The sequence below is a fragment of the Peromyscus maniculatus genome, chromosome 7 (assembly GCF_049852395.1).
Source record: "Peromyscus maniculatus bairdii isolate BWxNUB_F1_BW_parent chromosome 7, HU_Pman_BW_mat_3.1, whole genome shotgun sequence".
Taxonomy (NCBI): Eukaryota; Metazoa; Chordata; class Mammalia; order Rodentia; family Cricetidae; genus Peromyscus; species Peromyscus maniculatus.
The window spans coordinates 47,795,792-47,810,419 of record NC_134858.1 but is presented as its reverse complement, the minus strand read 5'-3'; the positions used below and the strand labels follow the sequence as shown (position 1 = coordinate 47,810,419).

The 14,628-nt window shown below is 43.9% G+C and overlaps 1 protein-coding gene across 1 annotated transcript in view; it reads left to right on the top strand.

The window, feature by feature from the left end:
- Dlat (dihydrolipoamide S-acetyltransferase) overlaps positions 1-14,628 on the top strand; it is a 28,821-nt gene that overhangs the window by 6,455 nt on the left and 7,738 nt on the right. The window contains exons 6-10 of the mRNA XM_006972346.4: positions 2,628-2,815; positions 4,488-4,629; positions 11,166-11,233; positions 12,353-12,445; positions 12,771-12,878. Coding sequence (XP_006972408.1) covers positions 2,628-2,815; positions 4,488-4,629; positions 11,166-11,233; positions 12,353-12,445; positions 12,771-12,878 — 599 coding nt within the window. The remainder of the gene's footprint in view (positions 1-2,627; positions 2,816-4,487; positions 4,630-11,165; positions 11,234-12,352; positions 12,446-12,770; positions 12,879-14,628) is intronic.

Sequence of the window (14,628 nt, the reverse complement as noted above, 5' to 3'; positions counted from 1 at the left end):
CAGTATCAGAACTGCCATTGTTTAAATGTGAGGAAGTGTGGGGGACCAGCCCCCACCTTTACCTGGGTACTCTTGAGGAGTAAGGGATAAGAGATTTAGATAGAAGGATAGAGGGGAGGGTAACTGATAGAAACACAGGATTGCCTCGGGAGGGCCTGAATCCTATCCACTGGCCCAGAACTTCATTCAAAAGGCTTTTTATAACAATGCCAAGGGACGAGACAAAAGACCTCCTCCTTGCTAGTTACGACCCTGTCAAACACCTGGTACCCAGGTCCATGGTCCAGTCATTCTCTTATGCAGTCCTGCTGGGTAAAGCAAGCTCAGGTCTCACCTCTGTGGGCTCCCACAGGAAAGAAGGGAGTGGGGAGGAAGAAAGTCCTCCCCGCTCCTCTGGGGCCGCAGAATACCAAAGGATTTCAGATGATTTTGAGGACAAACAGAACCCATGCCTGTCAGTCTTCACGTGTATCACATTTCTATGTGCCCCTTCTTTGATTTATTCTCAAAAACAAAATCCACTAGGTAGCCGTGCATTTGTGCTTGCACTTATTGATAATCCTAGGTACTCTGAACTTCTTGCCAACTTACCCATAGTTTCTAGAAGCACGAGGCCCATCCCACCATAGAGGCATAGCAGGACGTAGGCGGCATCAGGAAGTAGTGGTCAGACTGTGCTCTTCACACCTACCATTCTTTTTTGTTTGGTTTTTTTTTTTTTTTTTTTTTTTTTTCGAGACAGGGTTTTTCTGTGTAGCTTTGCACCTTTCCTGGAACTCACTTGGTAGCCCAGGCTGGCCTCGAACTCACAGAGATCCGCCTGGCTCTGCCTCCCGAGTGCTGGGATTAAAGGCCTGCTCCCACCACCGCCGGCCACACCTACCATTCTTAAGGTAGCCTAGGGCAATTTGAACCAAAGAGGAAGACCATCCCACCGGAGCAATTCCATCTCATCCTTTCACATGCTACTTCCTCATAGTTTTAAAATGGTTTTTGTTTTGTTGTTTGTTTTGAGATGAGAGTAGCCTTTAATCTGCAGTCCTCCGGCCTCAGCCTCCAAGTTCAAGTGCTGGGATTATAGGCTTGCAGAACTCTGCCTGGTTCCCCGTAGCTTCTATTAGAAGAAATGATTCTATCTTAAGAAAAAAAGGAAAAGACCAGCAAAATGAGTTGGCATGAGTAAAGGTGCTTGCCAAACCTAAGATCAAAGGTTTGCATCACCTCTGCCCAGCTTCATTGAGTAGTCCCAGTTGGGAAGCGGAAGGATTCATTAGAGATATATTCATCAAAAAGAGGTGTAACTGCAGAAAGCAAGATCCAGAAGGCAGAACTGGCCCTTATTAGCAGATTAATTTTGCTTTTTAAAATTTTTAGTTTAATTAAATTAATTAATTTCTGAGATCGGGTCTCACCTGGATGGCCTGGAACTCAGAGATCCCAGTGCTGGGATTAAAAGCATGCACCACCATGCCCTGCTGTTTTTCTTCACGGGGAACTCTGCTATGTAATCTAGTCTGGTCTTGAACTTTTGAACTTATTATGCTGCTCAGGTTATCTTTGAGCTTGACATCCTCTATTTCAGCTGAGGAAAATAGTAGCTGAACAACCTGTTACCTGTGGTCATAGACCCCGGTGTTAGCTGTATTTCATCACATTGGAGTATTTATCATAATGTCAAGTACAGCCTTTGAGACGCTCTGAGAACACTTTTAGTGCTGAAATCCCGGGCTACTATCCTGCTTGGTAGTTCTGGTAATTTGACTTCCATGTAACTGACTTTCAGCAATACATCTGATACCATCTTAGAATCCTGTGAGTTCCACACAAGGGCTGCCCTTGAGGTGTTTTCAGTGACTCTCAGAATGAACCACTGTCTGCAGCCCTGGTAGGACAGATACAGTTATCTCCATACCCACCAGAGTCTCCAGATCTCCAGAAAAGTCTCCGTATGTGTTCAGCACAGGTGTAGTTTTTTCCCAGATTGTTTTGATCTCAGGACTTGGAGGGCCAACTCCATTTTTTGTTTTCTTTGTCCTGGGGACCGTTTCTAAGTACTTAAAAAACATTGATTTAAATCCCTAACGTTTACATGAGGGTGGTATAGTCAGTCATTTATTTCTTGGTAATGTGTTAGCAAACTGATTCAAGGATAGACGTCTGTAGACTTGAGTTCCCTGTATACGTGGATATAGTATTTGGGGGGTGGAATGGGGCCTCGATTACCGAGCTATGCCTCTACCCCAGTGCACTTGTAATCGTTTTCCAGTTACTTCTAATGCCTAATGCAACAGTGCTGTGTGAATAGTTGTTACACTGTATTGCTTAGGAGTATTGCAAGAATAGAAAGTATTTGGGCCAAGTTCAGATGCACAATGTAACATTTGACCTACAGTTGAATGAATTTAGGGATGCTGAACCTGTGGACAGAAGGTTGACTATACTGTTCCTGTTCCCATGTTCCCACGTTCAAGACTCGAAATAGAGGCACAGAGAGGTTAAGTAGTTTGTAAAAGCCAAACCAAACCAATGCCAGTAGTTTGAATGTGAAAGACCTTTTACTTGAAACCCTGGTAAAGTTGTAAGAATGATGGAGTCTTGGTCCCATAATGTTTTTCTTTCTGCTTAAGGCTTTGAAGTACAAGAAGAAGGTTATCTGGCAAAAATCCTGGTCCCTGAAGGCACAAAGGATGTTCCCCTAGGAACCCCACTTTGTATCATAGTAGAGAAGCAGGAAGATATACCAGCCTTTGCAGACTACAGGCCAACGGAAGTGACCGGCTTAAAGCCACAGGCAGCGGCGCCTGTCCCACCCCCGGTAGGTGTGCTTCCGGAGTGGGAATTCTTTTTTCAGCTGGATGATAGGCAGCCTAGGTTCCTGTGTGTCCAGAGTCGACACGTAGGGAAGTGGCCGGCAACGCCTGTTAACCTGTGGTGGATGATAGCAAGTGCCGTCCACATGATGGTCAGTAGTTTGCCGCCATCTTGAATCCTGCTGAGAACAAAACTGCATTACATGTTCAACCCCCTGCTTTGGGTGTGAAGATCATGCCTCTGAGAGGTGATGCTTTCACTCCACATTTTCTGTTGCTTTATTAAATGCTTGTTTTCATTTTCAGTTCTGGTATTTGTGTATTGTAGTTGATGGACATGCATTTTGGACTTTGGACCCTGATCTGACGTGATGTTAGCGTCGTACACTTGTACTCTTCAGCATATACCTCTGGGTTTAGAAAAGGTGCACGTTTCCTCACTGTCTTGTGTTGATGGGAATGTTGTCAGGGAGCAGTGTAGTCCATCCCTTAACACACTTGAAACATTGGACCTGGTGGTATCATTTTATATCCTGAAGTGAGTAAAGGCAGAAATCAGGTTAGTTCTCCTCAGTGAAAATAAGGAAGTAGCAGAAGCTAGGCGTGTGGTAGTTCAAGTACTTGGAGTGGCTGAGGATCACCATGGGTTACAAAGTCTCAAAGGAGGAAAAATGACAGGTGATAAGTATGTTATACACAGGTCTGATGCATTTATCTAATTACTCTTTACCAATAAAAAATCGGGAGTCAGATGTTAGGGTAAGAACTTAAAAGATGAGAAAAACATCAGAGCAGCCACCAGTGACCTTCTGTCTCTTTGTTCCTCATCCCAAAGGGCTGAGTCCTCTCTCAGACCTGCTTTATTACTTCCTGTCTCCTATCTGTCCTCAGTCCTCCAAAACCTCTGTGGTTAATGGTTTTGTTCAGCTAATGGCTAGCTCTGCCTTCTGACTCCAAGCAAGCTTTATTGTCAGAGTACGATCAAAATATCACACAACCACAGCTCAGTTTAATTCTACATCTCTCCTATTATCACGACTTGTTTCTGTCTCTGACAGAAAGTGTTCTTGTCATCCATATTGTATGTTAGTCAAGCCAGAAAAGTGCATTTGTGGTCTTTTGGAAAGTGTAGTAGAATATTATTTTAAGGTGTGTTACTTTTGTTTAACTCTGTGACGCTTTGTTACTGTGCTTGTGTAAAATACCTGATGATTTAATAAAGAACTAGTCAATAGCAAGGCAGGAGAAAGGATAGGTGGGGCTGACAGGCAGAGAGTATAAATAGAAGGAGAAATCTGGGAGGGGGGATTGAAGATGGAGCAGCCAGAGGAGGAGGACACCAGGAGCCAGTCACCCAGCTACACACACAGCAAGCCATGGAGTAAGAGTAAGATACAGTAGTAAGAGACCGGGGAAAGCCCAGAGGCAAAAGGTAGATGGAATGAGTTAAAGAAAGCTGGTAAGAAACCAGCCAAGCAAAGGCCAAGCATTAATAATTAAGAACAAGCCTCCATGTGGGGTTTATTTGGGAGCTGGGTGGCGGGCCCCCCAGAAGAGCCAAAGAGAATAATAACCTCCAACAACAACAGGGAGGAAAGTAAACATCACTAATTATTATAAAGACTTAGAGTATAAAATATGCAATGATGAGTGGATACTTTCTAACTTTTTTCCAAGGTGGCAGCTGCTCCTCCCACTCCCCAGCCTCCGGCGCCTACACCCTCAGCCCCTCCTGCTGGACCAAAGGGGAGGATATTCGTTAGCCCTCTTGCAAAGAAGTTGGCAGCAGAGAGAGGGATTGACCTCACCCAAGTTAAAGGTAAGTTCTTTGCAAAGAAAGACGTTATAAAGTGAAAGTTTAGCTAAATGGTGTCCCTAAGACCAGGGCATACAACTGTGTGGGAAGGAGATGACTATTAGCCATTTGTTCCTTCATGGGGCAGGGAAAGCATCATTGTGTTTTATTTTCTCACCTATGTAATTTGTATGCCTTTTAAAACATTCCTCTTGTCATTGGAACTCTTTTAATAGTAATGATGAGGAATGGAAATATTCCACATTTGTCTTCAGAACTCTGAGGAGCTCCCTTAGTCTTTTATGGACTTCGACTCAGGAAAACCCAGGTTTTGTGGCTTTGATGCAGAAAAGAGTTTCAGGACTTGTCAGAACGAAGCTGAGTTGGGGTAAAAAGTTGTTCATAAGCTGGGTGTGGTGGCACATGCCTTTTAATGCCAGCACTCCTGAGGCAGATGCAGGTGGATCTCTCGGTTTGAGGCTATCCTGGTCTACAGAGTGAGTTCCAGGATAGCCAGAGCTACACAGAGAAACCCTGTCTCAAGGAGGAAAAAAGAAGAAGAAGAAGAAGAAGAAAGATGCTCACAAAAGAATGAAAGAATGGCGTAGTTTATTAAAAGATATTTATTGAAGATTTTTAAGCATGGGGATTAAGAGAAATATGCTCAGAGAAATAGTAATATATACCCAAACGTAGGTATGGGCTTTCTAAGGGGGAGTCATAGAAGGTCAGACATACCCAAGTATAAGTGTGGCTCTACCAGGGAGAGCTGTGATGAAATGTCTGGCTATTAGCCGTATGTACCACTTTGGCAGCTTTTTTCCCCCTCCCTCCTTCCCTTGGTAAATGAGATTATGGGGCGGCTCTGAGGGTGCAGGGGATGGAATTATAATATGATAACGTAACCAGGAGCCACTAGGGGTGCACAAGGGCTTTAGTATTGGTCTTCTGCTGTGAGTGGGGTTTCTGGTGAGCATCCTAGAAAATTTCAGGTTTATCATTCGGAAGGGGGGCAGCCTTCAGCAAATGTTAATTGCTGGAATTCTTCTCAGCTGGTGAGAGGCTTCAGTCTACTTCAAGGTGAGGGGCTCCTTTCCCTTCTCATATCCCCATAATTTTCCCTGTCTTACTTACTTGTTGGCAAAAGTGTATGTGTTTGTTGAGCAGTACTGAGTTATAGAACTTGGCTATGTAATGGAATCAGTGCTAGGTTGGTGGCGTGTAGCAACAAGGAAAACAGGGCTGTGAGAAGGGTCCTCAGGTAAAGGTGCTGCCGACGTCCTGAGTACTGTCTTATCCCAGGACCCACATGGTGGAGACAGAACGGACTCCTGTCTTTTGTCCGCTGACCTCTGTGGACAGCGTGACACCGTGTGCATGGGTTGAGCTCAGGTCATCAGGCTTGGCAGCAACAACCTTACACATTGAGCCTCTCAACAGCCCAGTTCTTTCTTTCCCTTTTTGATTTATTTATTTTATTTTATTTTTATTTTTTTATTTGATACTGAGGGTTGAACCTAAGATCTCATTTATACTAGGCGGGTACTGTAACACTCATGTACATTCTTAGCCCTTCTCTTTACTTTTATTTTGAGATAGCATCTCAGAATAATTTGCAGTGTTCTATCTTCAGCCTCCTGAAGATAGGCTCACAGACCTGAACCACTGGGTCCTGTTTTAAATTCTGTGTTCTTCCCATCACCCTGTGCTGCCTGTCCCTGCTCTACCAGCCGTAGTCACTGAAGGAAACTACAATTCTGTCCTCAGATCTGTAGTTGTGTGCACTCAGCCTGGTTCCCCTCGACCACCAGGCTGCTGTTTTGTTGTTGGAGGTCAAGCTGATCTCAAGACAGCATGATTCTGCCATTCTTCATCCTTTGTGCTGAGCATCGGAGACAAGGGTAAGGCGTCTCATAGAGCAGAGAGGCTGAGTTAACAACTGCCTGAAGAACCTGGGCTAGTAGGGTCCTTTGTGGGAGAGTTAGAGGCACTGGTTATTTGAACAGAGGGATAAATCGAAGAATCCTAGTGTTGTTTTCATGCAGGCATGGTTAAGCAATCTCTTTACTCTTAGCTAAGCGGATAGTTATTGAGTACCGTCTGTGTCAAGTACCTGTGCATAAGATGGAGAACATTCCGACTTCACTTGCCAACAGTCGAGAATGAGTGAGCAGAAGTCTACCGTAGTGGAGAATGGGATCCAGATCTAGACTGCTCAGGTTTAAATGTCAGCTCTGCCTTATGCTAGCAGTGTGACCTTTTCTGACTCTGTAACTTGTATATAAAAATAATACTTAATAAGTTGTGAAGATTAATAAGTAAACAGTGCTTGTGCAGAGAAAACATATTAGCTGTCCTGGCTCTAAACTTTTATTATGAACTGAGATGACTAAAGAGCTAAAAAGGAATAGACTCAGTGATAAACCTGGCCATGAGTGACGGTGACAGGACATGGTGACTTTTAGGCAGGGTAGGTGAGGATCTTTCCAAGGAGGTGGCATGTGATCTCATCTGGAAGACAAGGAGTTGTCTGTGAGCCAGCCATGTGAAGTATTGGAGAAAAGTGTTTTGCAGAGGTCGATAAGCACATGGTCTGGGATCATGCAAACCTGACATGCTTGAGGAACACAACGGAGCCTGCAGAGCAAAGGGGGAGTTAGAAGACAGGTGAGAAGAATCAAAAGAAGCTGGTCTGATAGCACAGGCCTGTAATTTAGCTGGTCAAAAGCGGAGGCAGAAGGATCACAAGTTCAGGGCCTGCTGGGCTGCAGAGTGAGCTAACCACCGAGGCGGCTGGGGCTGTAGCACAGTGGTAGAGCACTTGTTTAGCATTGTGTGAATGGTAACATTCACAAAGCACAAAAATATCTTCAGCTGTTGCCAGGGTCCCCTGGGGAGCAAATTGCCCTCCCTGAGAATCTGGTCCATTAGAAACAATTGGGGTGACACGGGACGGAATGGTTTGGCAGGAAACAGAATTCTTGAGAATATAAAAAGAAATGGGATTGGCTTTTAGTAGAATTTAGGACATTTTGTCTGCTTTGAGATTATGGATGGCTGGTTGGTGGAAAATAAGAATCCTGCCTGCTACTGTCTGATCTGTAAATTAAGGTTATCTGATAAGCTTGGCGATGAGTCTAGGAAGGACTGAGGCCAGAGAGATCATAAAGCAGTCTCCTAGGGGTTGGGAACAGTGTAAAGGAGCCAGCTGGGTTCTGGGAAGCTTCTGGACATCTGTTTTAGGTTTTCAGTTCTGAGCAGATTTAGTCCGTTAAGCATGTGCTTTTTATCCCAAGTGACTCAATTGAGTCACTAATGAGAAGATAAGCGAGTTCTAGTTTTACAAGGGAATGCTCTAACAGTTCCTGAAGAATGTCATTTGGGGAAGGCAGGGAGGGGCCAGAGGAAGGGAGGAGAGGACAGGGACCGATGGCAGCAGGAAGGTCAGGGCTAGTGAGATGGAAGCTTCAGTGGAGTCGGAGTCTCCTTCGTTTTACTTTTTTTTCTTTTGTACTGAGAATTGAACCAGGCTTTTGTGCCTGTTAGGCAAGTTCTGCACCACTGAGCCCTGTCCCCACCCTGGAGTAGGGTAGGGGTGAGGTTGATGAGACTTTGCAGTAGAGGGTGGAAGTGGCTGAGACCCAGTGAGCTCAAGATCCATGATTGTGTGGTGTTTCCTGGCACCAAGTACTTGGAGTTTTTTTCCATATAACCACCAACCGAGTCTCCAACAGTTCTGCCCAGTTCTGACATCAACTTCCCAGAGTTAGTGTGAGACTACGGTGTCAGACTGCTCTTACTTCAGATTCTTTTAAAGTCCCCGGGGCCACTTGTTTGTGTAACTCATTAGCCACGAGTTAAGAATTGCCAATTCTCCTTGGGTTTGAAATTAGTTACAATGACTGACAGACCTTATATACTGTTGGTCTACTGGAGTGAGTACAGCTCAGACACAGCCAATGGAAGTGATGAACAGGACAGAGTGTAGTGGGGAGGGATGCACGGGGCACCCATGTGTTTATTCTCCGGGCTTGCCATCCTTCCAACACTGCTGTCTGCACCAACCAGGAAGCTGACTGGATCTCACCATTCAATGCACTATTTTCATAGAGGCGTCATCATAAAGACATTGTTGACTAAATCACTGGCCAGTGTTCATTGAATTCCACTTCTAGTCCCTCTTAGTGGAATTGGTGCAGGAAGCAGGGGAGTGGAGGAGGAGATGGGGAGGAGACTGGAAAGAAGACTGAAAGTTACCATCCTTTAATCACCTGTTTGGTCTATAGGCCAACTAGGCTGATGTCCCTTATCCAGATGCCCCGCCCTCAGTCACCTCATTAGCATAAACTGGTGTGGTGTAAAGAAGCTTTATTGAAAATAAAAAACAAATACTTATCATTTGGAACAAAGACCACACATATCTGTGTTTCTCATATCACAGTGCTAGCAAAAAGAAGATTGTTTCTGTTATGGATTTCAAGGATTTAAGTTTATTTATTTATTCATTATTGGGGCTGAAGGGCATGTGTGAGGGCTAAGGCATGTGTGGAGTTTAGGATGACTTTGTAAGATGGTTCTCTTTTACCTTGTGGGTTCTGAGGATTGAACTCTCTGGTCATTAGATGGATATATCAAGTACCTTTGCCCACAAGCCATCTCATCAGCCCTCAAGAGATGGTTAAGAACTAGAAATGACATGGTCTGGGATTTAACCTTAGAAGCTAGGAGCAGGGGGCTTTTGTTTGTGGGAAGAAAACATAGTTTGATAGATGAAAGAACTCAGAAGTCTGAGTTGGATTGTTGTCCTCAAGAGAATGAGAATCAATATGAAATTTACTTTAATGATGGGATTAATTATGATTAGTAGATGAGAGACAGTAGGTTATATGTCTAGATGCCTGGAAATTCAGAGGGAGTTGAAGAATTGAGTCAGAGGGTGGGAGGGGGTTGAGACAGGGTCTCATGTAGCCCAGGCTAGCCTCAAACTTGGTATATGGCCAAGGATGATCTTATATTCCTGATCCTCCTGACTCTACCTTCTGAGTGCTGAAATTTCAAGTGCCCATCACTATACCTGGCTGGGAATTTAGGTTTTTGAGAGGACAGGGGCTAGGCTCACACTCCAACCCCAAGTTACTGAGTGGAGGAGGGAGCAAGAGAAAGAAACAAACAAAACTCCATTGTAAAGGACCAGAAGTCAAATAGAGGGGCAGGATGCTTAGCAAATTTAGCCAAAACATTACCTACTGAGGAAGAAACTATTGAGGCTTAAGCCCTGGGCTGTGGAGTCCAGGTGGTCTGACAATCACCCCATCATGTGTATTTTGGTGCAAACCACCTTTTGCCTTACAGTCCCATTTCATTTTCACAATGTTGCTGTAAACAAGGCTGTTGCTGTAATGCCCATCCTGCAATTGAAACAGGTGACTGTGGTCAGCTGTTTAATGTGACGGAACTCTGCTTTTTTATTGCCAGTCTGGTATTCTTCCCTTTATCCATATTGGTTACGATCACCTGATGTATTTTCTTGGGGAGTTAGGCAAAGCGATGAAAAGCAAACTGACGGTGGCTGATTTCCTCTTGAGGGATGGAGGGGGCCGCGGCATCACGCTTGGCACTGGTTGCAGAGGGAGGCTATGGTTTCTGTGTGCTGAAAAGGCGAGGATCTAATAGAGGTACTGCCACCTCTGTTCTAGAGCTCCTGGTGAGGATAAACAGTTCTAGCCAGCTCTGTTTTCATAACGAAGGAAAGGAATTGGGAAGAACTGCACACAACGGGAATCCTTTAAAAGGCTGCCATGGGGGAAGATGAATCAATTTGACCAATTTTTTTCTAGAAGTGGGCCAGTGTAAAAGGTATTATAATAACTAAATTCCGAATCTGCTTCAAGGTCAGGATGACGTATTTGGGCCTAAGCCTAACCCTGAGATGTTATAGATGGGAGGAGGGAGGGGAAATTGAAACAGTTAAGCCTGTGAGGGAAGTAGGCCTTTCAAAGGCCTTACAGTGTTTGCTCCTTGGTTTGTGGCACGGGTTGGTTTAGTTTTGGCTAGCGTGAAAAACCTGTAAATTGTGGGAAATGAATGATTCTAAAGATGAGATCATTGCAGTTACATCATCATCCATTATTACATTCTGAAGAAGAAAGGTTTATTTGTTCAGAAAATTGTCAATCTCTTACAAAGAAATACTTTATGGTCAAATAAGAGTCCGTTTTAGGGTTCAATGAGTTGAGGTTTCTCTTTTGTTTTTTTTTGTTGTTGTTGATGTTTTTGTTTGTTTTTTAGATAACCATAGCCAACAGCTAATTTTCCTTTTAGATTTATAAACTATGATCTGTATTATCTCTGTCAGTATTTCCCGACTTAAAAGTAAAGAAATAAGCAAAGTATAGAGTTCAATTTAACTAGATGAAACTCTAAAAGAAAAATGATTACTATTTGCAGTAGCTACAAAGAGCCAATATTGATCCAGGGCATTCTGTCTCTTCAGAGTCACAGTGTTGACCTTGGAGAGCCAATGGTCTGCTGTCACATATGTGATATTTATGTTTCTTCAGGAACGGGACCAGAAGGCAGAATCATCAAGAAGGATATTGACTCTTTTGTGCCTTCTAAGGCTGCTCCTGTGAGTTATATTTGGCTTCTTAAAATTGTTATTATTGTGGGGACTGAATCCAGGGCTCTGCACATGCTTGGCAAGCACTCCTGCGACTGAGCTGCATCCCTGGCACATAGCCCTTATTTTTATATTTATTTATTTTTTATTCTTCAATTTAAAAATGCTTTGCTTTCTCTCCACCCCTGTACCCTGTTGTTGGTTGTTTTTATTCTTTAGCTCTTTGCTCTTTGGGGGGCCCACCACCCAGCTCCCAAATAAATCACACATGGAGGCGTATTATTGATTACTTATGAATGCCAGGCCTTAGCTTGGCTTGTTTCTAGCCAGCTTTTCTTAACTTTAAGCTATCCCATCTACCTTTTGCCTCTGAGCTTTTACCTTTCTCTGTTTCTGTATCTTTTCTTTCCTTCTTACCTTGTGTCTGGCTGGCCTCTTCTTTTCTCACTCCTTGATCTCTCTTGCTTCTGTCCCTCCTCCCAGATTTCTCCTTTTATTTATTCTCTCTGCCTGCCAGCCTCACCTATCCCTCTCCTGCCCCACTATTGACCTTTCAGCTATTTATTAGACCATCAGGTATTTTAGACAGGCACAGTAACACAGCTTCACAGAGTTAAACAAATACAACATAAAAGAATGCAACACATCTTTGCATCATTAAACAAATGTCCCACAGCATAAACACATGTAACACACCTTAAAATAATATTCCACAACAGCTCCTCACCTTCTCCGGTGGTGTTGAGGAACCAGGCTTGAACTTGAAATTGTACTGCTTCAGCATCTTGAGTGCTGCTGGGATTTTAAGTGTGTACCACCATGCCTGACTGCCTTTACAATGTCAGTAAAAATTAGTCATTAAATATATTCTTCCTCAAAAAAATGATAATGCTTAAAACATGATTTAGAGTTCTAGTTTTTTTTTTTTTAAAAAAAAAAGGACAGCCCTCTTAACTGCACAGTCTAATTCGCGTCCCTTTGCTTCCGGGGATGGAACCAGCTATTCTTCAGAACTTGGCTGTCTCACTTTGGCGGGTAGTCCTCCACAGCAGTAGCACCTCACGGGTGGTCCTCCAGCTGACACTAAGATCGACTCAGTCACTAACTGCTCTTTCTTTTCCCTCTTAGGCCCCAGCAGCTGCCATGGCTCCCCCAGGTCCAAGAGTGGCACCAACTCCTACGGGTGTCTTCACAGATATCCCCATCAGCAACATTCGCCGAGTAAGAGCTCCACCACAGTCTGGAACCAGAGCTGTTGGGCATTTTCACTCTGGGTGTTTAGTTGTGCCGTAGTTTAAAACACCGAAAAGGACATTGCTAGTTGAAAATGCTGAATTATTAGCGTAAGGGAGGTTGATTTGGTCAGTCGGGTCACTGGGATAAAGAAGTCTCTGTTTGGCTAATCTATTAGAAGGTGCAGTCCTTTGTCTTCCTGCTCTGATGTGTAAGGTAAGCTACCGGGGAGCTGAGTGAAGAGGTAAGCAACTGAGTTAGGTAAGTCTGGACTCAGTTAAGAGAACTGATGTTGAAATCTCTCTGGTTTCAGGTGATTGCACAGAGGCTAATGCAGTCGAAGCAGACCATACCTCATTATTACCTTTCCATTGATGTAAATATGGGAGAGGTGCTGTTGGTACGGAAGGAGCTTAATAAGGTAAACCTGGAAATTCTGTCTTTCCCACTCAAGCTGTACAGTGCTGCCCATGTGCTCTGTTATTAGAAGCTGGTTAATGATAGAAAATTCCTGTCACTTGAATTGTTAAGGAGAGAATATCCTGAGGGATTCTCATTTAACTTTTTTTGATTTGTTGCAATGTTCCAGACAGTGTCTCACTATGTACCTCACACCTGGAGCTCCATATAACAAGGCTGCGCTGACCTTGATGTTGGGATTGCAGGAGTGCACCACCACCTCCTGGCTTCTCTGTTAACTCTTATTAAAATTTGGCATTTAATTAAGACTCACTTGGGGGAACTGGAGAGATGGCTCAGTGGTTAAAAGCACTGGCTGCTCTTCCAGAGGACCTGGCTTCAATTCCCAGCAACCACATGGCAGTTCATAACTGCTTGTAACTCCAGTTCCAGGGGATCCGACACCTTCACACAGATATACATGCAGTCAAAACATGAGGTGCACATGAAGTAGAAATAAATAAAATATTTAAAAAAAAAAAAAAGACTCACTTGGCTGTGGGTGGGTATTTGTCTAGCGAGTTCACTGTGCTTTGATACTTGAGGCTGCTTTGCTTTGGTAGCTAAGAAATGACCTCCACATGTTTGTAGTCAGATATACCTGCCCACTGAGCTCAGTTTTGGGAACAGAGAGCATGAAGCAGTCTGTCTTCAATTGGAGTTATAATGGAATTGGGGCACTACTAAGTGTGACAAGGACGGACAATGGTTTTATAAAGGTGACGGTATTCATTTGTAGACCAGTCTCTTTATGAAGCTGCCTCTCAATTGTATGCTGAATTACACTGTGTGTGTTCAGTACTGGAGGAGTTCAGCAGAGAGCTTAGAGAGACCTTGATGGTCAGGGAGTTCACAGTGCTGTACGACAGGAAGTGTTTGGATTGGCAGAGATGGTTGAGGATCATAAGGGTTAAGGGCTTTAAGAGTGGAAACAAGGCTAGGAGATGGAGATCCGTGAAGTGCCTGTTGCACGAGTGTGAAGCTCTCCATCACTAACATAAAACTTCAGGCACTTTGATTGCCTGTAACCCTAGCACCGGGAGGCCAGAGACAGACAGGGTTTGTCTCAGCGACAGACTTTGTCTCCAAAGATTAGAGAGTGGGGCTGGAGAGATGGCTTAGTAGTTAAGAGTGCTCTTACAGAGAATCCAGGTTCAGTTCCCAGCACCCACATGGTGGCTTATAGCCACCTGTAACTCCAGTTACATCTATAGATGCCTCATTCTGTAGGCAACAGGCTCACACATGGTGCAAATATGTCCATGCAGGCAGAACACCTATACACATGAAATAAGCCTTCAAAAATAAATAAACGATTAATAAATATAAATTAATAAATATGAGAGCAAGGTGCTCTCCTTGAGGAAGGTGCTCAACCACATAAAATAAATTCTTTAAAAACTAGTAGAACAAAAGACCCCATCAACTCCTTAGAGTAGTGTGCAGGACTCTTCTGACTTCTCTCCTATTGTCCCACACTGAAGACACTCCGCTTGTCTTGCTGTTTCTCTTATTTTCTCAGTATTACACTCCTGTGCTTGTGTTCTCTCAGTGTACAGCCTGCTGTCCATGTGCCTTCCTCCTTCACCTCCTTAAGGACTTGGAAAGTATTGCCTTGACCACTTTCTGATTCTAAATTTACCACCTCCCTCCACCTGTTCACACAGCACTCTGTAAGATGCTGTATGTTTGACTGTTACTTATGCTTTTAG